This window comes from Gorilla gorilla, chromosome 21, assembly GCF_029281585.2.
Source record: "Gorilla gorilla gorilla isolate KB3781 chromosome 21, NHGRI_mGorGor1-v2.1_pri, whole genome shotgun sequence".
NCBI classification, from domain to species: domain Eukaryota; kingdom Metazoa; phylum Chordata; class Mammalia; order Primates; family Hominidae; genus Gorilla; species Gorilla gorilla.
This window is the reverse complement of record NC_073245.2, coordinates 75,499,083-75,522,631: the sequence shown is the minus strand read 5'-3', so window position 1 is coordinate 75,522,631 and position 23,549 is coordinate 75,499,083. Positions and strand designations below refer to the sequence as shown.

The window sequence follows — 23,549 nt, the reverse complement described above, 5'->3', positions numbered from 1 at the left end:
GGTGGCAGGATTGGATACTGGCTGCAGGGAGCGAAATTCAACACCTTGACCAGAAGGGCGTCCAGGCTGGGGATGCTGAGGGGTTAGGAACTGAACTGGGCTCTGTTTGCACAGTTGCTGCTGCTAAGAAGGGGCTGTCCATCCTCGAACAAAGATGAGAAGTCCCCTGGCCCGGCCTAGGCTGGGGCACAGAGCACTGCTGTAAGTCTCTTTTCCTCCTGGTGATGAAATCGGGGTCAAGAATCTAACATGAGAACTTGGTTATAAGCCGGCGAGCCTCTCGCAGGTCCAGGGGTGCATCCACAGAACAGCTGACCTCCGGGCCCGGGCCCAGGGCTCCGCTGCGGCTGAAGGCCAGGGCCGCAAAGCGAACAAAGCCCGCAGGTCCCGCGGCAAGGGCCGGGGCGCGCGACCTGGAACACGCGGGGACTCGGAGCTCTGGGCGGGCAGGTGTTTGTTTGCGCGTGGGGGAAGGGCAGACCGACCCCGGACAGACCCGTAGCCCAGCTGTCGGACCAGAACAGCGTTTAGTCTTCGGACCTTGGGGAAAACTACAGAGGCCTCAGTGACCGGAGCGCGTAGGGGGTGCGGCTGTGGCCGGGGTGTGGGGGGGGTGCACACCTGGCCGCAGCCAGCCAGCCCCTTCCCGCCAGGCCCCGCGGCGCCTCCGGACACGCCCCACGTGACTTCCCCGGCTCAGGGCTTCCCTGCCCAGCCGGCTGCGGTCCCCGCCCCGCCGCACGAGACTGGGACCTGAGAGCGAAATCCATCCCGTAAGACGGCAGCGCGCAGGCGCGAAGCGCGGCGGCCCGGCGCGGCGCTCCCGGCCTGCCCCGCGTGCACGCTGACGCCGCGCAGTCTCGTCCCCTGCTGCCGCCGTCGCCGCTGCTGTCGCCGCCGCCATTGGAGTCGACGCCTCCTCAGTGCGTCCGCGTCCGGGGCTCACCGCCGCTGCCGCCTCGCCAGGGGCCCGCGCGCCCAGCAGCCGCCGCCGCCGCCCGGCCGGCGCCCGGGGAATTGGCGGCGGGGCCCGGGGCCGCGCGAGCTAGGGTGACAGGCCCGGCCTCTAGGGGAGGCCCGAGCCGGCGGGCGCCCCGGCCCCGCGTCTAGTTGTTCATGAAGCATGTCGGCCACCAGCGTGGACACCCAGGTAGCGGGGCCGGGTTACAGGGGCCGCGGCCGGGGCCGAGTCGCGGGGTCTGGGTTGGGGTCCTGGGGCTGGAACGCAGAGCCCGGGGTCGCGGGGGCCGGGCCCAGGCGGGACCGGGGTCTCGGGGCCGGGGTCGCACGTGACCGCGCCTCGGGGCCGGCGGAGCTCGCGGCCCGTTGGAGACCAGTTCTCTGGTGAATAACTTTGTGTTTCCCTCTTCCCCCGGGTTGTGTGTACCCCACGTCCCGGCCTGCGGCGGTGCAGAGAACAAAAGGACAAGATAATAAAGGTGAGCGGAGTCCCGGGACGGCCGGCGCGGGCTGGAGTGGAGGAGGACGGGGAAGGAACGGTCCAGGAAGCTGCGTCTGGAACCGGAAACTTTCTCTCTTCCGCCAGCTTCAGGGAGATAAAACTTGAGGTTGTGCGACGATTCTGGGAGATTTGACAGGTCGAAGACAGGGGCTTCTCAAGAAGTGAATAAATCATTGCTCAGAGTAATTTGGGCCCTTCTCTCCCCACCGCATGATCATGGATTTGCTTTGGGGAAGGGGAGGTAGGAGAGCCGGGTGGACATGGCCGCAGGGGTTGAGCGACTTGCCTTTTTCCGCCCAGCAGGGGCTGCTCTAGGAGAGGGGCAGTCCAAGGTTCTGCAGGCTAAGCTCTACATCCCCGGTAGTTTCAGCCCGTTTTCCAAGTCTGTTAGCATCTCCTGTGACATTATGGCTTGGGATAAACCCTCAGAGCGCACTCATGTGAAAACTGTTAAGTGACACTTCACGTTTACTTGGAACACTTTTTTAGCCAGCTTGTGTGTCAGCTCAGGTGTAACCAAATGCGGTTCATCGTGTTTTAAGATTGGAAAAGGCCCAGCACTTTATTTACCTTTGCTTGCTTTTTCTGGCTGAGCATAATAACAGTGGGAAGGTAAGTGGTGTAAAAAGAAAACCAGTCTTGGGGCACCCAAATCACTGAGCCAAAGGGAGAAAGCTACGCTGAGAACTGCTGAGGGCAAACCTGCCTCCCATTCTATTCCTGAAAAAGATAGCTTCTAAGACAGAAAAAGTTGCATACCTCCCCCACAGTTTGCCCACAAGGAAATTCCTGGTGGACAAAGGACAGAACTCAGAGTCATTCCTGCTCACTGAGATAAATGCTTATCTGATTGCTTCCTTTGGAAAGGCTAATCAGAAACTCGAAAGAATGCAGCCGTTTGTCTCTTATCTACCTATGATCTGGAAGCCCCCTCCCTGCTTCAAGTTGTCCCGCCTCTCCGGACCAAACCAATGTACATCTTACATTGATGGTTCTCATGTCTCCCTAAAATGTATAAAACTAAGCTGTCCTCCGACCACCTTGGGCACATGTTGTCAAGACCTCCTGAGGTTGTATCATGGGTGTGTCCTTAACCTTGGCAAAATAAATTTTCTAAATTAACTGAGACCTGTCTCAGATATTTGGGGTTCACTGTGGAGAGTCAGATAATAGCTCCCAACAGTCCTTCAGTTGCAGCCCCTTCCCTCCTAAGTTTTCTTCCCTCCGTTCTCCATACGTTTGGGCATACATTCTGCATTTGGGCTTTTGGAGGCTCCACTTCTATTTGACACACATAAGTTTTCTTAGACCATGTCAGTTTTCACCCTGGTTATGTGTTCCTTGCATTATGTGTTAACACTTGATTTGGTTAATCTCACCACATTACGATTAAGCCTTTATTTAAAATTTATCCTAAATTATTGAAAGTTTCCCGTCCCCCTTCTAATTAGTTGTGTAAACAGCAGTTCTATACTGGTTGTACTCCTTTTAAAATTAAAGCATAATTTTTGCTAGAAATAGATGGAAATAGACTTTGCTAACTTTGACTTCCAAGCTTAAAAGTAATCTTTTAAAATTTGAGGGTAATATTTTGCAACTTTTTGTTCTAGTACAAAATGGTTCTTTACATCAGAAGGATACAGTTCATGACAATGACTTTGAGCCCTACCTTACTGGACAGTCAAATCAGGTGAGTTTATTTTGTTAGCGTATATTTGTTTTTAAGTTGGTTTTAATTGTTTTGTACCTTTACTGTCATTTCTGATTTTTAAATTATCCTAAACAACAAAGCAGCAGACTATAAAGTATTAGGAATGATAGAATGCTCATGAAGATGTGACTCCTGTTAACCTTGGGCATCAGTGGGGTGAAAATGATTTTCCCTGTGGAGGAGGCAGCATCCCACTGGGGCTGGGATGCAAACAGGTCTAGTTGGCTCCAGTGTTTGTGGGTCAGTGGTGTGTCTTGCCTTTGACGCAGTGGAGGTGTGTGTGTGTTTCTGAAGCTTCCTGGTTATTTTTAGCTCTGGATGATTGGAATTGTGGTCTGGGGAGGCAGCTAAGAGCTGAGCTGTGGAGCGACTGTGGAGCTAGAGGCCGCCTGGGTTTCGGTCCTTTTTTTTGAGACAGCGTCTCACTCTTGCCACCCAGGCTGGAGTGCAATGGCGTGATCTCAGCCTACTGCAGCCTCTGCCTCCCGGGTTCAAGCAATTCTCCTGCCTCAGCCTCGGGAGTAGCTGGAATTGCAGGCACCCACTACCATGTCTAGCTAATTTTTGTATTTTTAGTAGAGACGGGGTTTCACCATGTTGGCCAGGCTTGTCTCAAACTCCTGACCTCAGGTGATCCACCCGCCTCGGCTTCCCAAAGTGCTGGGATTATAGGTGTGAGGCACCGCACCTGGCCTGGTTTCAATTTTAACTCCACCACTGACTGGCCTGTGTCCATGGCTTGCCTTTTCTTGCCTCAATTTCCTTTTCTGTAGAAGAGAGAGAGTAGTAACTCTTTGTAGAATTGTTGGGAGGATGACATCAGATGGTGCACATAAAGCGCTGAGACAGTACCTGATACAGCAGGGCCCAGTGAGTCATAGCTGCCCTGTTTTCTTAGGTAATTCAGGCTTTCTCTGCCTTGGCACTGTGGACATTTTGCACGGGAACATTCTGTTTTGGGGGCTGTCCTGTGCATTGTTGGATGTTTAGCAGCCTCCCTGGCTTCCCACCCACTAGATGCCATTAGCAACTCCTTCTCCCCATCCCCAGTTGTAGCAAGCAAAACTGTCTTGGTGGATGTTTTTTGGGGGATACAATTGCCCTGGTTAAAATCTCCTGGGAGCTGCTCTCTCTCCTCTGTGCTGCTGTTGCAGCAAAACTCCCAAGAGAAGCGGTGTCTGTTTATGTCTGTTTAAGAGTCCAACTCGGGAATCAGACTTCCCCTGCCTCACTTTCCTACCTCCAGGCCGTTGGCTTGGATGAGGGGCTGCACCTCTGTGAGTTCCTCACTTTGGTGAGCAGGCCTCATGGGGCAGCACAAAGCAGATGCTCTGAGTGCTCCATTTCGTGTGCTGTGATTCACATTCCTTCCTCCGCCACTCCAAGTAGCCCTCAGCTACTGGGCATGTTTACTTTAAAGTAAAACCAGGCTTCACCTCTTCTCTGTGAAGGAATAAAACTAGTCTGCCCTTTTCTGAGGTGTCTTAGAACTTCTTAGAATGTTCCTTCATCCCCCTCCCTCCTACTGCACTTGGCGAATGAAGCAGCTTACAGACCAAGAAACCTTGTACAGGTGGAGCCTCGGCAGCCCTGCCCCCCACTCCGACCCTGCTTTTGTTTCTTGTCTCTTGGTTGCCTTCTGAGAATCTGCCCCTCCTCTGGGCAGAACTGACTTGACTTTAGTGATGGGCCTTTGGATAGAGGTAATGGCAGGAAGTTAACTAATTTTTTGAATATCTTGTTTTCTAGTGTGTTCTTATTATTTTAGTACTTTAATGGTATTATGTACTGAATTTTAGCCAATAAAGGGGGAGGGAGGTTGCATCAGTACACTTAAAAGTGTGTGTGTGTGTGTGTGTGTATTTTGGAGACAGGGTTCTGCTGTTACCCAAGCTAGAGTTCAGGGGCATGATTATAGCTCACTGTAGCCTCAAATTCCTGGGCTTAAGCAATCCTCCTGCCTCAGCCTCCTGAATAGCTGGGACTACAGGCATGCACCACTGCAAGGATTGATTGATTGATTGACTGATTGTAGACACAGGGTCTCTCTGTGTTGCCCAGGCTGGTCTTGAACTTCTGGGCTCAAGTGAGCTTCCTGCTTTGGCCTCCCAAAGTGCTAGGATTACAGGTATGAGCCACCGTGCCCAGCCAAAAATATGTTTATAAAGTCGGAGCTTTTGTGTTGTTTGGGAGGATTTCTTTACAAATCGATTATTTTTATGTCAGTGGGTGTCTTAGCTCCATATGTAGAGTATACAGTATGGTTTTATAACTTTTGATTTACACAGACATACCTCTGGAGCCATGGCCACAGTTAAGATAGTGGACGTATCAATAGCTCTGGGTCCTTTTTTGTTGGAGACAGGGTCTCACTCCATTGCCCAGGCTGGAGTGCATGGTGTGATCACGGCTCACTGCAGCCTCGACTTCCCAGGCTCAGGTGATTCTCCCACCTCAACCTCCCAAGTAGCTGGGACTACAGGCATTTGCCACCACGCCCAGCTGATTTTTAAATTTTTAGTAGACATGAAATATTGCTGTGTTGCCCAGGCTGGTCTTGAACTCGTGGGCTCAAGCAATCCACACGCATCAGCCTCCCAAAGTGCTAGGATTATAGGCATGAGCCACTGGTGCCCAACCTAACCCTGGGTACTTAAAAGAGAAAAATCCAGATATGGTTTGTAGTAGCCAGTTGGAGGCTACTGTGGTTCCTGTGTTTTGTGTGAAACTGTCATACTTAGAATGGTTTAGAAAGTCTTAGGAGAATGCCTGCCTGTTAGGTTGGTTTAACTTGTAATGGGCTGTGAGGGGTTGTTGCCGTGTGGTGGGGGCCCTTCCCTCAGAGAGGCCTCACCCGCCTTGCTGTGCTTCTGCTGCTAGAGTTTCAGTCCTAGTTGCCCCTGAGGCGCTTGCGACTGTAGCCGCTCAGTATCTGTCTTCTAGTCTGTGACTTGAATGGGAGTTGGGGGAGCAGAGGAACTGGGAGTGAAGGGCTCTGGGTTGGGCTTGATTGTTGTGATTTTCTCTCTTTTTTTGCTTTTTGAGACGGAGTTTCGCTCTTGTTGCCCAGGATGGAATGCAGTGGCGCGATCTCAGCTCACTGCAGCCTCCACCTCCCTGGCTCAAGTGATTCTCCTGCCTCAGCCTCCCGAGTAGCTGGGATTACAGGCACGCGGCACCACGCCTGGCCAATTTTTTTTGGTATTTTTAGTAGGGACGGGGTTTCTCCATGTTGGTCAGGCTGGTCTCGAACTCCCGACCTCAGGTGATCCCCCTGCCTCAGCCTCCCACAGTGCTGGGATTACAAGCATGAGCCATGTTGCCCGGCCGATTTTCTCTTTTGAGGCTTTTCCTGCTCAAGGACTTCTGGTTTCCCAGTTCTCTGTTGTTTTCTGAAAGGAAAGACTGTTGAAATGACCCAGAACAGTTCCTACTCAGAGTTTAGAAGACACTGTCTCGGCATGATGCCTGAGTTGGGAATAGATGCCGCTGGCCCCCCAGGCTTCCTGCACACTCCCTGACCAACAGACCCAGTGTGTTTGCTGTGATCCCACTGACAGAAATTACCAAGGCCATCTGGGCATGGGGGAGATGGCACCTGTACCTGTGCTGCCAGATGCAGTTTGGTCAGCAGCAGACCACAATATGATAGTGGTCCCATAAGATTATGATGGTGCTGAAAAATTCCTGTCACCTGGTGATGTTGGAGCTACCATGTTGAGGGCAGTGTATTACTCGTGTCTGTGGTGCTGCAGTAGGTGTGACCAAACCTACTGCCCCAGTCATACCAGAGTATACGCCTACAGTTACGTACAGTACCGTACAGTACGTAATAATTGATGATAAACGACTGTTACTACTTTGTGTATTTACAATACTTTTAAGAGCGTATTCTGCCTACTTACTAGAAACAAAGTCAACTGTAAAGCAGCCTCAGGCAGGTTCTTCAGGAGGAATCCAGAAGAAGGCAATTGGTGTCACAGGAGATGACAGCTCCGTGTGTGTTGTTGCCCCTGAATACCTTCCAGTGGGGCAAGATGTGGAGGTGGAAGATCCAGACCCTGTGTAGACCTAGGCTAATATGTGTGTTTTTTGTGTCTTTTTGGGTTTTTGGGTTTTTTGTTTTGTTTTGTTTTGAGGCAGGGTCTCTCCCTCACCTGGGCGGAAGTGCAGTAGTGACTCATTGCAGCCTTGACCTCCTGGGCCCAAGTGATCTTCCTGCCTTATTTTTGATTTTTTGTAGAGATGAGGTCTCACTGTGTTGCCTGGGCTGTTCTCGAAATCCTGGGCTGAAGCAGTCCTCCTGCCTCGGCCTCCCAAAGGGCTGGGATTATAGGCATGAGCCACTGTGCCTGGTCGTGTCTTCATTTATAACAAAAAAGTTCAAAAAGTTAAACAAAATTTAATAGAAAAAAGCTTATGGAATAAGGATATAACAAAAAAATATTTTTGTACAGCTATATGATATATTTGTGTTTACAAAAGAGTCAAAAACTTTAAAGCTTTTAAAAAAGTAGTTTGTAAAGTAAAAAAGCTATAGTAGGCTAGGGTTTATTATTGAAGAAAGGAAAATTTAAAAATTGAGTGTAGTGTTAAGTGGACGGTGTTTCTAAAGGTGACAGTGGTGTCCAGTGAGGGCCCAGGCCTTCACATTCTCTCCCTGACTCACCCAGTGCAACTCAGGCCTACCTGCTCCATTCACCGTAAGTGCTCTGTACAGGTGTCCCGTTCTTGATTTCTTATACCGTATTTTTACTGTACATTTTCTGTGTTCAGATAATGTTTAGACACACAGATACTTATCACTGATGTACAGTTACTTCCATTATTCAGTACAGTTACACACTGTACAGGATACGGCCTCAGTGTGTGGTAAGGATACTGCCTCCATGCTCACACGTCTCTGTTTGTGTAAGTACACTGATCACACAGTGACGAAATTGCTCATCAGGTTTTGGGTGGTTTTTTTCACTGAACACAATGCCTCATCAGAGCATTTAGGACTTCTTTGAGAACAGCCTGGAGATGCTTGGCACAGGGCTTCTTGCTGTGCCTGGGCAGCTCTGGTGGGCCCAGGGTGACCTGAGGGCCAGCAGGGGAGTGTCAGTTTCTTGTGGCTGCATCTAAAAATATGGGCTTCCTTAAAATACCCAGCGGCAGTGCCTGCTAAGTAGGCATTTGCCATCACAACGGCTTCCCAGAAACGCAGCTGGAAGGACATAGTGGGATCTTAACATGCTTCTTACTGGCAAATTGCTGAAACAAATGCAGAAATTCTGTCAGAAACTGCTGTCTCTGCATATTGATGCCACCAGCTGAGGGGCTGAAATTGCAGCCTCAGAGGGACCAGTCCTGAAAACAGATCTGAAAAGTGAGCAGCCAAGTAAGTAAATAAGGGTTTTTCGGTTATTTTCCTCTAACATTTTCTCTGTGCTCCCTAAGGCTTCTCCTGAAGAACCACAGGTCATCCTGGTAGGCCTGTTCCCAGTCCTGGGTCAGAGCTGCTTCCCAGGAGCCATGTCACTCCCTCACTTTTCAGCAGTACCCTTAATACTTTTCCATTTTACATAATTATTTTGTTTTGTTTGTTTGTTTTTATTAAGCAAATGCTTCTCTCTGTTCCTCTTGGGCTTCTGAAGGGATCCTTTCTGCTTCTCCCTCTAGTCTCTCCTCTTGGTCATTCCAACTCCATCTCAGAAAAATGGATATAGGAAGTAAACTTAACCATTTAACTTCAACTTAAATGGTTCTGGTCATTTGGATGGAAGTTTCTTTTTTTTAATGTGGTTAAATGTGAGTAAATATGTAAAACTGCTCTTAGTTCTTTTTTGTTTGTTTTTGTTTTTTTTTTTGAGACGGAGTCTCACTCTGTCGCCCAGGCTGGAGTGCAGTGGCGAGATCTTGGCTCATGGCAACCTTCACTTCCCAGGTTCAAGCGATTCTCCTGCCTCAGGCTCCGGAGTAGCTGGGACTACAGGTGCCTGCCACCATACCTGGTTTAGTAGAGACGGGGTTTAACCATATTGATCAGACTGGTCTCAAACTCCTGACGTTGTGATCCACCTGCCTCGGCCTCCCAAAGTGCTGGGATTACAGGCATGAGCCACTGCGCCCGGCCTAATTCTAATGTAGAGTTAGGGCTTTTTTGTGTTTTACTGTTTGGATTTTCAAATAACCTAGAGATAATATGTTCCCTGATTATGTAAAGTTTCTTTATCATTTTTAAGTTAGTCACAGGAGGAGGCTTAAGAATCTGAAGTTGTATTTTCCTTTGTCAGGGGACTCTGATTTTGCCTGTAAAATGTGTTAATCTTTCTTTTTCTTTTTTCTTTTCTCTTTTTTTTTTTTTTTTGAGACGGAGTTTTGCTCTTGTTGTCCAGACTGGAGTGCAGTGGTACAACCTCGACTCACTGCAACCTCCGCCTCTCAGGTTCAAGCGATTCTCCTGTCTTGGTGTCCCAAGTGGCTGCAATTACAGGCACGCGCCACCACGCCCGGCTAATTTTTTGTATTTTTAGTAGAGACGGGGTTTCACTGTGTTGGCAAGACTACTCTCAAACTCCTGACGTCAGATGATCCACCTGCCTCGGCCTCCCAAAGTGCTGGGATTACAGGCCAGAGCCACTGTGCCCGGCCAAAAATGTGTTAGCCTTTCTTCGATGAGGTCGTCAGTTCTCCGCAGGGGCTGCAGTGAGGCGCCTAGCATGTGGAAGTGTTCAGCAGTCTTCTGTGGAGGCGGCTGCAGAGTAGCAGGATCATGGTTTTGCTTGTATTGTCCTTAAAAGATCTGTTTATGCCACTCATTTACGAGGACCAAAATATGCTTGCTCAGAGGCAGTAATGTGTTAACAACAAGCTTTGAATTTGTTCTTTTTTTTGGAGGGGGGTTGGGGGGACAGAGTCTCGCTCTGTCCCCCAGCCTGGAGTGCAGTGGCGCGATCTTGGCTCACTGCAAGCTCCGCCTCCCGGGTTCACACCATTCTCCTGCCTCAGCCTCCTGAGTAGCTGGGACTACAGGCGCCCACCACCACGCCCGGCTAATTTTTTGTGTTTTTAGTAGAGGGGGGTTTTACCATGTTAGCCAGGATGGTCTTGATCTCCTGACCTCGTGATCCGTCCAGCTCAGCCTCCCAAAGTGCTGGGATTACAGGCATGAGTCACCGTGCCCGGGGTTAATGCAGCTGTATCCCTGAGAAGTAAACTTTCACACTCATAACTCAGTGCCCATGGAGCCGTGGCGCTAAGGAATGTTGAGGGAGCAGCACAGCTCGCCTCCAGCACTTGGCAGCGAGGGAGCGCTGAACCTGTGCCTGGCTGTGCGGGACACAAAGGGAGATCAAAGGCCCTGAAAGGAGGCTGCATGTGTTTTCCAGGCAGCCCGAACTGTGCGTTTCCAGTTGTCTCCCACGCACTGTGACCAGAACTGTGAATGGGACAGCTTCCCTCACCAGGGAAGGAGTGTGGGGCAGCAGCCTGACATGTGGCTCATAAAGAAGGCAGAGGACAGCATCTCCAGGTTTTCTTATGTACAGAATGACTGACTTCACATAGCTTTACAAATTAACCTGCTTCTTTACCTTCAGAGTTTTGGAGGAAAGATGGCAGATGTAATAGGAAATGGGCTGTCAGTAAGATTGAGGTAAAAATGGAAATCCGGCCAACAGGACCCCAGGTCACTATATCCAGTCTGCCTGTGTGGCCGTGGAACCCGGTGAGCACAGAAGTGTCAGGAGGGGTTAGGGCTGCCAGCAGAGCTGATTAGCGTCACCGTCTTCTGTGGCTCAGGGTGTGAATGGTGGTGATCTGGAGCTGAAGGATTTGCAGAGTACTGGCTGGAACTGCAGGCCCTGCACCTTGGGTAGAGGGAAGCTGGATGGGTCATTTGAGGGCTCTCTGTCTGTGCGGCCCGTGTGCTAGGTGTGTCCTTTTAATACTTAAAACGGGTTTTCAGGGATGTTACATGCTTCACGTAATGTGCATTTTTTCATGTGGTAAGTGATGTCGTGTCTTAGTTAAGGCTTTAAGTGTAAGTCAGAAGTGTCCCTGGGCATCTGGTTCTGTGGCCTGACTCCTCTGGTTGGTGGTGTGGCCAAGCGGATTAGAATACCACACAGCCATCGAGGTCTTTTTTTCCCATCTGCTCTTTTTGCGTGGGAAGGAAGATGTGTTGTGATTGCAGCGCTGCTGAGGAGCACGTGTCCAGCTAATGGGAGGAGGAGGGCTGGCTTCCCTGTGGGGGGGACTGTCCCCTTGCCTGCCGTCCTTGAAGGCACCTGCGGCCAGTGACTCGAGGAGCAAGTCCTGTGCACAGACCACCCCCCTGATTCGCTCACCCCCCCGTCTGGGCCTGTTGGCCAGGGCAGCACCCGAGGGAAAGGCTGCAGCAAAGGAGCCAGCATCATGGAAATTGTTTTGAGGGAGAATAAGCTCAGATTAATCTCATGTTTGTGGAGCACTGATAGCATCCCACTTGTCTTCTTATACCCCCAGAATCTCAAATTTATATTACGGGGAAACAGCAGTTAGTGCATTTTAAAAGAGGATTCTGGGGCCAGGCGCTGTGGCTCATGCCTGTAATTCTAGCACTTTGGGAGGCCTAGGCGGGTGGATCACCTGAGGTTGGGAGTTCGAGACCAGCCTGGCAAAGATGATGAAATCCTGTCTCTACTAAAAATACAAAAATTAACCGGGTGTGGTGTTGTGCTTCTGTAATTCCAGCTACTTGGGAGGCTGAGGCATGAGAATCGCTTGAACCTGGGAGGCGGAGGTTGCAGTGAGCTGAGATCGTGCCACTGCACTGCAGCCTGGGCGAGAAAGTGAGACTTCGTCTCAAAAAAAAAGTGGTGGGGGGGTTCTGGAATTGTCTGCTCACAAGTGGAGAAGTCAACAGGAAGAAAATTAGAAAATAAATTGGATTTCTGAAGCCCTCAGTGTTCTAGGATGGGAGCAGGAGGCAGGAAGTGGTGGCCGGGTCATTGGTTCATTAGTCCACCAGTGTTGGCTGGTGTTGGGGCACTGCCCCCAGGGAGAGCTGCTTGTGGTCACCCCTCCGGTGAAGCAGGCCTGTTTCATTGTCTGGGATCCCACAGTCTCCCTCATTGCCTCAGCTACCTTCCCACCTGGTGTCCCCCACTGGGTGCTGTTATCCTTCATAGTGTAGCCTTTGATGCCAACATGAAAGGTCAACGTGGCAGGGATGAGGTTGTGAGATGAGGTCTGGAGCATATTCTCTTTATGTAGAACCTTCTGGTTACTTGGGGGACTGGGGGGAGGGGAGCGGGAAAACTAAAAATCCAAAAACAGGCATCACAGACTGGAGAGCCCCGTGTTTTACTTCCGGCTCTGTTTTCTGTGATAGCATCTTGGCAGATAGCATCTTGGCACTCTTAGACGATGCGTCTAGGCGGGAGCCTTCTTACCTCACACTGGACCCCTTCTCACCGGCCTGTGTGCAGGTGTGTGTGCGCACACACATACAGACACACCTCACACGAAAGCCATTTTAAGGCAGTGTTGGAGGGACCCAATCATGACCAGACCCTTGGTTGAGTCTCTCCAAGGAGATGCCGTCCCAGGACTGCTGACCCTCAGTCTAAATTTGTGCCCTGGGCAGCTCTTCAGAGACCCCTACGATGGGGCACTCAAGGCACTCACCTTCTCTAGCAGACCTTTTTGCCTCATGGTTCCGTCACTTTAAAACCACTCTCTGAGGTTCCAGTCACTACACAGACATGTTTTCATAAGGAAGCCCAGGTGAGTTGGCATCCAGAGTGAGGGCTGCTCTGCACCCGGAGCGCAGAGTCCACACTTCGGATGCTTTCTCTTGGCTGAGGAGCTGGAGCCAGCCAGGGCCCTCTGTGCAGGGGCCTACTGCAAGAGCCCAACGCTGTGCCCAGGAAATCATGGGAATGTGAACCCCCTTGGACTTAGAGGCAGGGGCCATCTGCTAGAAGGGTGTGTGGAAGGAGCCTCTGAAGCACCCTTGAAGGATTCTGGGAGAGCTTTGGTCCAGGTATGGGAGAGTGTCCCAGGAGGAATGTCAAGGCCCAGAAGTGGGCGCCCAGGGCCTGCTGAGTAATCAGCGAGCTTGAGGTCTGTTCTCTGGAGCAAACTGCCTCACGGCCCTGCACATCCTGGTTTGCCAATGGAAATATCTCTGCCTTACAAAGCTGTTTCAGTTCCCATGATGCCATCCGTGTCTGTCATAAGCGTTGTCAGCAGGCAGGGGTTTACTCCTCTAACTCTGGATTCCTTTGTAGGTAAGAGTAGAGGGGGCTGCTACCTTGCCAGTTCTAGAGAGGCATAGCTTAGTCATTTAGCCTGAATTCAGAGCCTTGCAAATGATGCTTCGTATTTTGAGACGGCACCCTGGTTTGTGTTCATTATTAATTTCTCTGTCTTGATTTGGTTCTCACATTGGCGACTACAGCTTTCTTTCTGGAAGGAGTAGCCCCATGCTGTGCAGGTTTTGTTTTTGCTCCACCTGTGCTTCAGCAAGAGGCGGTTGGCATTCTCAGCATCTCGTGTTGTAGAAGTGGTGTAACTTGTCACGTTTGCTTTTGCAGAGTAACAGTTACCCCTCAATGAGCGACCCCTACCTGTCCAGCTATTACCCGCCGTCCATTGGATTTCCTTACTCCCTCAATGAGGCTCCGTGGTCTACTGCAGGGGACCCTCCGATTCCATACCTCACCACCTACGGACAGCTCAGTAACGGAGACCATCATTTTATGCACGATGCTGTTTTTGGGCAGCCTGGGGGCCTGGGGAACAACATCTATCAGCACAGGTTTAATTTTTTCCCTGAAAACCCTGCGTTCTCAGCATGGGGGACAAGTGGGTCTCAAGGTCAGCAGACCCAGAGCTCCGCGTATGGGAGCAGCTACACCTACCCCCCGAGCTCCCTGGGTGGCACGGTGGTTGATGGGCAGCCAGGCTTTCACAGCGACACCCTCAGCAAGGCCCCCGGGATGAACAGCCTGGAGCAGGGCATGGTTGGCCTGAAGATTGGGGACGTCAGCTCCTCCGCTGTCAAGACGGTGGGCTCCGTCGTCAGCAGCGTGGCACTGACTGGTGTCCTTTCTGGCAACGGTGGGACAAATGTGAACATGCCGGTTTCAAAGCCGACCTCGTGGGCTGCCATTGCCAGCAAGCCTGCAAAACCACAGCCTAAAATGAAAACAAAGAGCGGGCCTGTCATGGGGGGTGCGCTGCCCCCTCCACCCATAAAGCATAACATGGACATTGGCACCTGGGATAACAAGGGGCCTGTGCCGAAGGCCCCAGTCCCCCAGCAGGCACCCTCTCCACAGGCTGCCCCACAGCCCCAGCAGGTGGCTCAGCCTCTCCCAGCACAGCCCCCAGCTTTGGCTCAACCGCAGTATCAGAGCCCTCAGCAGCCACCCCAGACCCGCTGGGTTGCCCCACGCAACAGAAATGCGGCGTTTGGGCAGAGCGGAGGGGCTGGCAGCGATAGCAACTCTCCTGGAAACGTCCAGCCTAATTCTGCCCCCAGCGTCGAATCCCACCCCGTCCTTGAAAAACTGAAGGCTGCTCACAGCTACAACCCGAAAGAGTTTGAGTGGAATCTGAAAAGCGGGCGTGTGTTCATCATCAAGAGCTATTCTGAGGACGACATCCACCGCTCCATTAAGTACTCCATCTGGTGTAGCACAGAGCACGGCAACAAACGCCTGGACAGCGCCTTCCGCTGCATGAGCAGCAAGGGGCCCGTCTACCTGCTCTTCAGCGTCAATGGGAGTGGGCATTTTTGTGGGGTGGCCGAGATGAAGTCCCCCGTGGACTACGGCACCAGTGCCGGGGTCTGGTCTCAGGACAAGTGGAAGGGGAAGTTTGATGTCCAGTGGATTTTTGTTAAGGATGTACCCAATAACCAGCTCCGGCACATCAGGCTGGAGAATAACGACAACAAACCGGTCACAAACTCCCGGGACACCCAGGAGGTGCCCTTAGAAAAAGCCAAGCAAGTGCTGAAAATTATCAGTTCCTACAAGCACACAACCTCCATCTTCGACGACTTCGCTCACTACGAGAAGCGCCAGGAGGAGGAGGAGGTGGTGCGCAAGGTGAGGCTGGGTGTTGCAGGCAACTGCCGTGCAGATGTGTCCTTGGTACTTAGACCAGGTGGCCCGGTGGTGAGCAGATGCGGCAGGTCTGCTGAGCTGAGTCTCATGACAGGCAGCTCCCAGTTGGCCGCAGGTGGGCGGGCCCAGGTCCTGGCAGCCTCGTGGGCTTTCCCTGCGGAGAGTACTGCTAGTAACCAGTGATAGTATTTGAGTAGATGTCACCAAACGACTTTGATCACTTTCCAATTATAATTGAATAATTGGGACCACAGTGTACACATTCTGTTACAAAGAATTTGAGGGTAACTTTCTCCTCTCCTTTTTGAATTGTGATACTTTCTGGAACAGTGCTTCCCAGCCTCCGTCCATGAGGAACACTTAGGTGATATTCACGCGGCACTGCGGTGGGCACGTAGGGCATCGAGACCCCACCTGGCCAAGGGCCCTTGCTTCCCAGGGCACTGTCCCTCAGTAGTTGGGAATCTCTGATCTTTGATCTGGAGGTCGTTGCTTTATTTTTCTTTTAAAAACTCAGTATACTGCAGTTTTTGGAAACAAACTCACTCCATCTAGGTCGTAAAGAAAATGGTGGTGGTGGGGTAGGTTTGGAATCCAGACATTTTATAATGACAAATATGGATCCTATATCAAAAATTCATTGACTGGGCCTTTTTGAGACAGTCCTGATTTCCTGGGATACTTGTAGCCAAACTCCTGAGTCTGTGCTGTCATGTGATGTCCGACGGGATTGAGTGTGTTTGCTCTTCAGAAGGGCTCAGATGCCCGTAAACTGGCACCAGCAATGGGAAAATGATGATGCTGACATACTTCATAATGCTTCCTTTATTCGAGAGAGTTCATCCTGAGATTCTCTCCTGCTTTTTAAAAAATATCCCTTCCTGAAATGTCAGTTGATAATAGATGGGTTTTCAGTGTTTTTTTCAGTTCTCTATGTTAAAGGAATTATTCACCTGTGAGCACTAAGTGTCCTAATGTATTTTGGGCAGAAAGGTGTGTACATGGCATATATAGGGATGTATAGAGTAGAGCCGCCTGCACTGTCTGCAGTCTTACATTATGCAAGTCCTGAACAACTTGGGGCTTGTAGAACTTTGGAAAAGTATCAGTCCCTCTCTTTTGTGAGAAGAGAAGAGGATGTCATTTATTTCCAGTTACTGAATTCTGAATTAGTTACTGAAATTCTGTGTTTTAGCTCTTTTTTTTTTGTTTTGAGATGGAGTTTTGCTCTGTTGCCCAGGCTGGAGTGCAGTGGTGCAATCTCGGCTCACTGCAACCTCCACCTCCCGGGTTCAAGTGATTGTCCTGCCTTAGCCTTCCAAGTAGGTGGGATTACAGACAATAGCTCGGATTACAGACTTTTAGGTATAAAATGAATACTGAATTGCTAAATTTGCAGGGATAATTGCTAATGAAGCTTTAGGTCCTTAGCTGGCTAAACTGGAAGCTGGCTGTGTGTGTGTGTGCAGTTTTTCTTCTTAAATACTGTAATACTTGGGTTTTCATAAAGTGTGTGGACTCCTGACCTGGTTGGTGTTTTTAAAACTCTAGTGTCCTACAACTTGCATTATAAAAACTTGATCTAGATAACTGCTTTTTTGTGTCGGGTTATGGGTTAAGCATCTTGGTAAGCGGCCTGCAGGGTCTGTGGGCATCTACCTGCAGGCAAGATCCAAGTGTTCCTCAAACCACTGGGTGCTCCAAGGCGAGTCCGACAGAGCCGCCGGTGGAGCATCATTGGAAGGAACTTGGTAACCCTCCCCTAAACTGTTAGCCAAGCTGGAAAACTCTGGGCCCATATGGGTCAGTGTTAACATTAATTCATTTTATTGAAAGTGACAAATGAGAATCTGATTTGTTAATGTTTGGTGGAATTTCAAATAGCTTTTTTTTTTCTTTTTGAGCCAATCTCACCGTCAGCCAGGCTGGAGTGCAGTAGTGCAATTTTGGCTCACTGCAACCTCAACCTCTGAGGTTCAGGCCATTCTCCTGCCTCAGCCTCCCAAGTAGCTGGGATCATAGGCGCCCACGACCACACCCGGCTAAATTTTGTATTTTTAGTAGAGATAGGGTTTCACCATGTTGGCCAGGCTGGTCTCGATCTCTTGACCTCAAGTGATTCGCCCACCTCAGTCTCCCAAAGGGCTGGGATTACAGGTGTGAGCCACCGTGCCCCGCCTCAAATAGCTTTTTGTTTCTGTTTTTGAGACAGGTGTTTCTCTGTCTACTGGGCTGGAGTGCAGTGACTTAATCACAGCTTGTTGTAGCCTTGACCTCCTGGGCTCAAGTGGTCTTCCTGCCTCAGCCTCCTGAGTAGCTACAGGCGTGCACCACCACGCCTGGCTAATTTTTGTATTTTTTTGTAGAGTCAGTGTCTTGCTATGTTGCCCAGGCTGGTCTTGAACTCCTGGGCTCAAACAGTCTTCCCACCTTGGCTTCACAAAGTGTTGGGATTATAGGCATGAGCCACTGTGCCCGGTGTCAAATATCTTTTAAGTTTATTGGGCAGTGTAGAGAAATGGAAGTGGTCCTTGAGGAGGTCCCCAGACTGGACTTGGCTGCTGGCTCTCCCTGCCTGCGAAGGTGCTCTAGGCCTTGTGCTTAACGGGCTGGGCTAGTGGCTCATCCAGGATTGGAGTCTTAGGTGTCTTGAGGCTGAGACTCTGGGTGTCTAATGCTTTCTCCCTCTGGGTTTCCCATGAAGAGTCCGTGCAGTTTTGTTTTGTATTTTTTTTAAGACAGAATCTTGCACTGTTGCCCAGTCTGGAGTGCAGTGGTGTGATCTCGGCTCACTGCAAGCTCTGCCTCCTGGGTTCACACCATTCTCCTGCCTCAGCCTCCCGGGCAGCTGGGACTACAGGCCCTCGCCACCACGCCCAGTGAATTTTTTGTGCTTTTAGTAGAGTTGGGGTTTCACCGTGTTAGCCAGGATGGTCTCGATCTCCTGACCTCGTGATCCGCCCGCTTCGGCCTCCCAAAGTGCTGGGATTACAGGTGTGAGCCACCGCGCCCGGCCGAGTCAGTGCAGTTTTAAGAACAAAGTAGTGTGCTGAAGAGAGGGTTGTGCGGTTGTGCGCTTGTGCTGGTAGAGCCCCCGGGCAGTTTTCTCAAGGTTCTGTCAGGACTTCGAAGAACAGACCCACCTTTTCTTTATCATTTAGAGTTTGGCCCCATTGCTGTAAAGGTCATAAACAAGTTGAGTGTTGAGAAAGTGAAATAGAGTTAGCATTTTGCAAGATTGCTGTCCAGCTATAAATTTAGAAACATACGGATTTCTTAGGATGGCAGTAGCTTTTATGGCAGCAGAGTCAGACCAAGTCCTGGGTTGATACATTTTTTGGTTTTAAAAAAACCTAGAAACGGCCACTTCTTAGCTTAAAACAGTGAAAGTGGTGAGCGTCTCACACTGTGAGCATTGCTTAGTTCCTCAGACTGACTGTCCTTGCCCTGGTGGCAGGTGCCCCTGACCTGACCCCACTTCGACCTCCAGGCTGGCTCAGCAGGGTGGCTCTTTGACTTTGGAAATTAATAAAGAGCATAGAGAATCTTAGGCCATAAGCATTTCCTGGATGCTTGTTGAGCATTCCTTGAAAGAACGAGCTGTGCTTCTTTGTCTTTTTTTTTTTTTTTTGAGAAATTTTATGAGGAATAGTATTTTTTAAAGAGCACATAATAAACTTTGTAGCTGTTTATAAGGGCTGAAGGGAGATGGGGATCTGGGGAGTTTCCCTGTGAGTGGCTTTAACATCAGCTATTTGAACTCAAGAGATTGGTATTTGCTTTTTAGGAACAGCAATACCTCTTTTGTTAAGAGATTGATTGATTGAGAGTTTCGCTGTCTACCCCCAGGCTGGAGTGAAGTGGCACAATCTCAGCTCACTGCAACCTCTGCCTCCTAGGTTCAAGTAATTCTTGTGCCTCAGCCTTCAGAGTAGCTGGGATTACAGGCGCCGGTCACCACACCCTGCCAAATTTTTTTTTTTTTTTTTGTATTTTTAGTAGAGGTGGGGTTTTACCATGTTGACCAAGCTGGTCTCAAATTCCCGAGCTCAGGCAATCCGCCTGCCTTGGCCTCCCAAAGTGCTAGGATTACAGGCATGAGCCACCACACCCAGCCTGGGAAGAGATTTTTTTTAACGGAGAATTTTTAAGAGAATGTAAAATACAGAGTTCTTAATTTTTCCAGTTTTACATTTGAGGGTAGGGAGGAAATGTTAATTCTTAAGAGTAGGACCTGCCTATCCAGGTCCTTAATCCAAATACTCTGGAGCCTTCTCGGGACAGGGAACACCACATCTGCTTTTGAGAGCAGCCACAGTTGAGGAGGCTGGTGTTTATTCCAATGCCCAGCAAAGTTTATTATTAACCGGAAGACACATTCAGTCCATTTTTAGCAAAAGAGGAGGTTTCAGGTTAAATGTTTGGGTGTCCTGCCCGCTGGTTTTCTTTATTAGTTTGCATCTTGATAGATGGCCAGATGAGGGTGGATGTGCCTGGGATGCATCTTTTTGTTTTGTTTTTATTTCGAGATAGGGTCTCTCTCTGTTGCCCAGGCTGGAGTGCAGGGCAGATAATAGCTCACTGCAGCCGAAAACTCATGGCTCAAGCGATCCTCTCGCCTCAGCCTCCCGAATAGCTGGGATTACAGGGTGCGCCACCACACTTGGCCAGGGACACCTCTCTAGCAGAGTGGTGCAGCGTGTGCTCCTTAGGTCGCACATTTTCATCTTTGGATGCTGCCTTGTAAGGAGACTGAAGGGGCTTCTAGACCCTGCTACTCAGGGAGGCCAGTTTGGGAAAAGATTCGGGTGTAAGTCTCAAGCTTGTGTGTCACATACACTCTGGAAAAGATGATTCTCTTATGGGAGTGGGCAGCAAACCTGGTCAGAGGAGCTTTGCCTTGAGCCAGTCTAGCCATGGGGGAGTGGGGAGGGGCATGCTCTTCCCCTTGGCGTGGGAGTGAGCTGGGGAGTGGGAAGGGCCTGAACTGGACAGGCCCACACGGGTCCTCCTGCCCTTCATTAGCCACATGACACAGCACCTTGTTAGCCAGTTGGAAGGATTTTGGTGTCCTTTGCGCCACTGAGAAGTCTAAATGAGATAAAATACAGAAGAACAGCTTCTGTCTCCCTGGCCTCCTTGAGAGCCTGGTGCTTGCCAGCTCCTCCCTCTGAGTGCAGAGAATTTCACATTGCTAAGTGTCTTTCCATGTGGAATGATAGTGGCACATGAGGGAAAGACAGCTGTGGGAAGTGAGGCTTCCCAGCAGACAGGTGGCCCATGTGACCGTTGTGGTTGATGCTTTTCTCCTGGTAGAGGGGGTGGGGAGAATGCCATGCCCAGTGTGGCCAGTCCCCCACAGAGCAGGCCCCAGTGCAGCTCAGAGTTGTGTGCTGGTGTGGCTTGGGTACCATTCAGGGTCCCGCCTCCAGATTTGCAGGTGCTGCTAAGGGGCAGCCTCGGATCTCAATTTTGGGAGGGATTCATTGGTGTGGTTACTCTGCGTTCAACTTTTGTTTTTTCTTTTTACAGGAACGGCAGAATCGAAACAAACAATAAGGGCGAACCAGTTTCTTACATGTTCTAACGTTTGACTTTGAAAACAGTTTAAAACACGTGTGCTTGGTCAGCTCCAGTGTGTCGTCCCGTGCGGGGGTTGAGTGTTGCATCTTTGCCTTTCTTGTCGTTGATTTTTGCCCAGATGGATCTGCATTTATTTGTACTTTTTCTATGTATTATAATCCTGTAGAAGTCACTAATAAAGGAGTATTTTTTTTGTCAGCTTATCAATCAGACTGATCTAATGTGAAATATAAGTATCCTTAAAAACAAAGCATCTATTTTGGCAGAAATTGTGTTCTTAAATTCAGTCATCTGATATTCTGTGAGACTTCATATTTCTCATCCCTTTATTGCTTTATAGCAAACATAAGAAACCATGAGTCATTTTGTCATTTCGAGTATTCTGATAAAATCTCTTGAAAATACTGAAATCAAAAGGTTAATGATTTTTTGTTCATTCTGATTTGTCATTTTATTATCTGTTATCGGTCTAAAGTGCTAATTTACCCATTTGATTTTTCTACTAGACAGATAACTTTTAATTTTTCAAATTTGGCATATACTTTTTTTTTTTTTTTTTGAAAATCTTTCCTTCCAGATCTGTTGCCCACTGAACAGCCACCCGTCCCTCACTGTCCTGGTGTCCAATTGGGCTGGATGGTGTTGGGGCATGATGTGTGGAGGAACTGGAAGGTGCTTTAGGTCTGGTTCAGGTTTGGGCATTCTTTGTTGTTTGCACATCTTTTTAAATTTTACGCCTTTTCTTAAGAATCCTAATGCCGTCTTAAGTTTTTATACCAATAATGCTGAGCTTTAAGTGTAGGATCTGGTAGTACGGACAGTGTGATGGATGATGCTGCTGGTTGTAAATTTCACCGTGTGTGTCTAATTTTTTTCCTGTTGAATGGGTAAAAACAAAACAAAACTTTCTTAGAAAATGAATTTGCTGTCATGTTTTGTGGAATGAGGGACCGTTGAGCTCACTACCACCTGGAGTTTGAGTTGAAGCATGAAAATGGTGCCCATGCCTGACGCTCCAGCGCCTGGATCTGCACGTGCCCTTGTAGAGGATCCTTACCGTCCTAGAGAGCAGACGTTTTCTGAAAACTACTTGCTCCAAAAGACCCTCTGAGTTAACGTTTCAGCTGTATCATTAGACTTGTATTTAGAGCGTGTCACTTCCTCTGAACTGTTACTGCCTGAATGGAGTCCTGGACGACATTGGGTTTTTCCTCTAGGAGAATACAAGCCTTAATAAACAATACTATTTAGCAAACTTGGTGTCACCTCATTCTTCACCCTACTTGATGAGTTTATGTGTTGGAGCTTTTTAAGCTGCAAAGCCATTCGGGGAGTCACCGTAGAAAGCCCCGTGTTTCTCAGGGTGTGGGATTCTCGTTCCCTCGCTTTGGAAGAGGGAGCTGTTAATTTCCTTAAGACTATAAACTACATGGCACCATCACCCACCCCTCAGCACACGAATGTGCAGATGCAGCGGTGCTTGCAGCACCTGGGCACCGCTGCCTCCTTTCCGGACTTGGCTCCTCACCGTCTCCCTCCATTCATCCTCCAATGCCTCTTATTATTTATGCGATAAGAGTTTAATACCTGTTTAGTTTGTTTTCCTTTTGAGGTAAAATTTACAAGCAGTGAAATGCACATTGTGTACATCTGCAGAAGTTGACAAATATGTGATAAAGTTACACGATATTAGCCTCAGCCCAGAAAATCCTGAGCTCAGGCAATCCACCCGCCTTGGCCTCCCAAAGTGCTAGGATTACACGCACGAGCCACCACACCCAGTCTGTGAAGAGATTTTTTTAACAGAGAATTTTTAAGAGAATGCAATGCAAAATACAGAGTTCTTAATTTTTCCAGTTTTACATTTGAGGGGTAGGGAGGAAATGTTAATTCTCAGGAGTAGGATCTGCATATCCAGGTCCTTAATCCAAATACTCTGGAGCCTTCTCGGGACAGGGAACACCACATCTGCTTTTGAGAGCAGCCATGGTCGAGGAGGCTGGTGTTTATTCCAGTGCCCAGCAAAGTTTATTATTAACCGGAAGACACATTCAGTCCATTTTTAGCAGAAGAGGAGGTTTCAGGTTAAATGGGTGTCCCGCCTGCTGGTTTTCTTTATTAGTTTGCATCTTGATAGATAAGGGGGCCAGATGAGGATGGCATCTTTCCCAGGCAGTCACCACCTCTGCCAGAAGTTAGTAGTTGGTTTAAGGAAACACAAAATGAGAACGGGAAAACGTGTCTGTTCTGACAGGCCAGTTAGAGGTAGGCTGTGTGCTCCCACCTGCAGCTCCAAATGCTGCTGTTATTTTAGGGAAGTGTGTTTTCAACCTCGAGTGGCTAATTCCTTCATTTTATGCCATTTTCTTGCATGTATTCGAGTCCTGGCCTCCTTTAAAGATGAGTTCCCGGCTTTCAGAATGCTGGGCCGAGAGGTGCTGAAAGGTGGCAAGCATGACGACAGGTGCCGTGCTTTATCTTTGTTGTTTCGTTGTGGAAGAAGTGGATGCTGTTGTCCCCACAGCGTGGGAGGTGGTGGCAGGGACTCTGGCAAGTGGTAGTTGCTGACTGGCTTGTGAGTGGATAGTGGGTGGGGCGGTCTAGACAACACCTCCCCTGAGGCCTCCAAACGGGAGGAGGCAGTGGCTTCTCCCTCTGCCAACTTGGAAAGTTCTGTAGAACTGACACC

The 23,549-nt window shown here is 49.5% G+C and overlaps 1 protein-coding gene across 2 annotated transcripts; it reads left to right on the top strand.

Moving 5' to 3' along the window:
- The first annotated feature begins 839 nt into the window (after positions 1 to 839).
- YTHDF1 (YTH N6-methyladenosine RNA binding protein F1) lies at positions 840 to 21,063 on the top strand. Of its 2 annotated transcripts, XM_004062509.5 has the most exons (5): positions 840 to 1,150; positions 1,415 to 1,439; positions 3,073 to 3,152; positions 13,739 to 15,259; positions 20,810 to 21,063. In XM_004062509.5, exons 1-5 carry the CDS (start codon positions 1,124 to 1,126, stop codon positions 20,834 to 20,836), a joined length of 1,680 nt encoding a protein of 559 aa, XP_004062557.1. In that variant the 5' UTR covers positions 840 to 1,123; the 3' UTR covers positions 20,837 to 21,063. The 2 variants fall into 2 exon arrangements, with proteins under 2 accessions (XP_004062557.1, XP_018872281.1); XM_019016736.4 differs by lacking the exons at positions 840 to 1,150; positions 1,415 to 1,439 and adding an exon at positions 1,447 to 1,568.
- Positions 21,064 to 23,549: the final 2,486 nt, after the last annotated feature.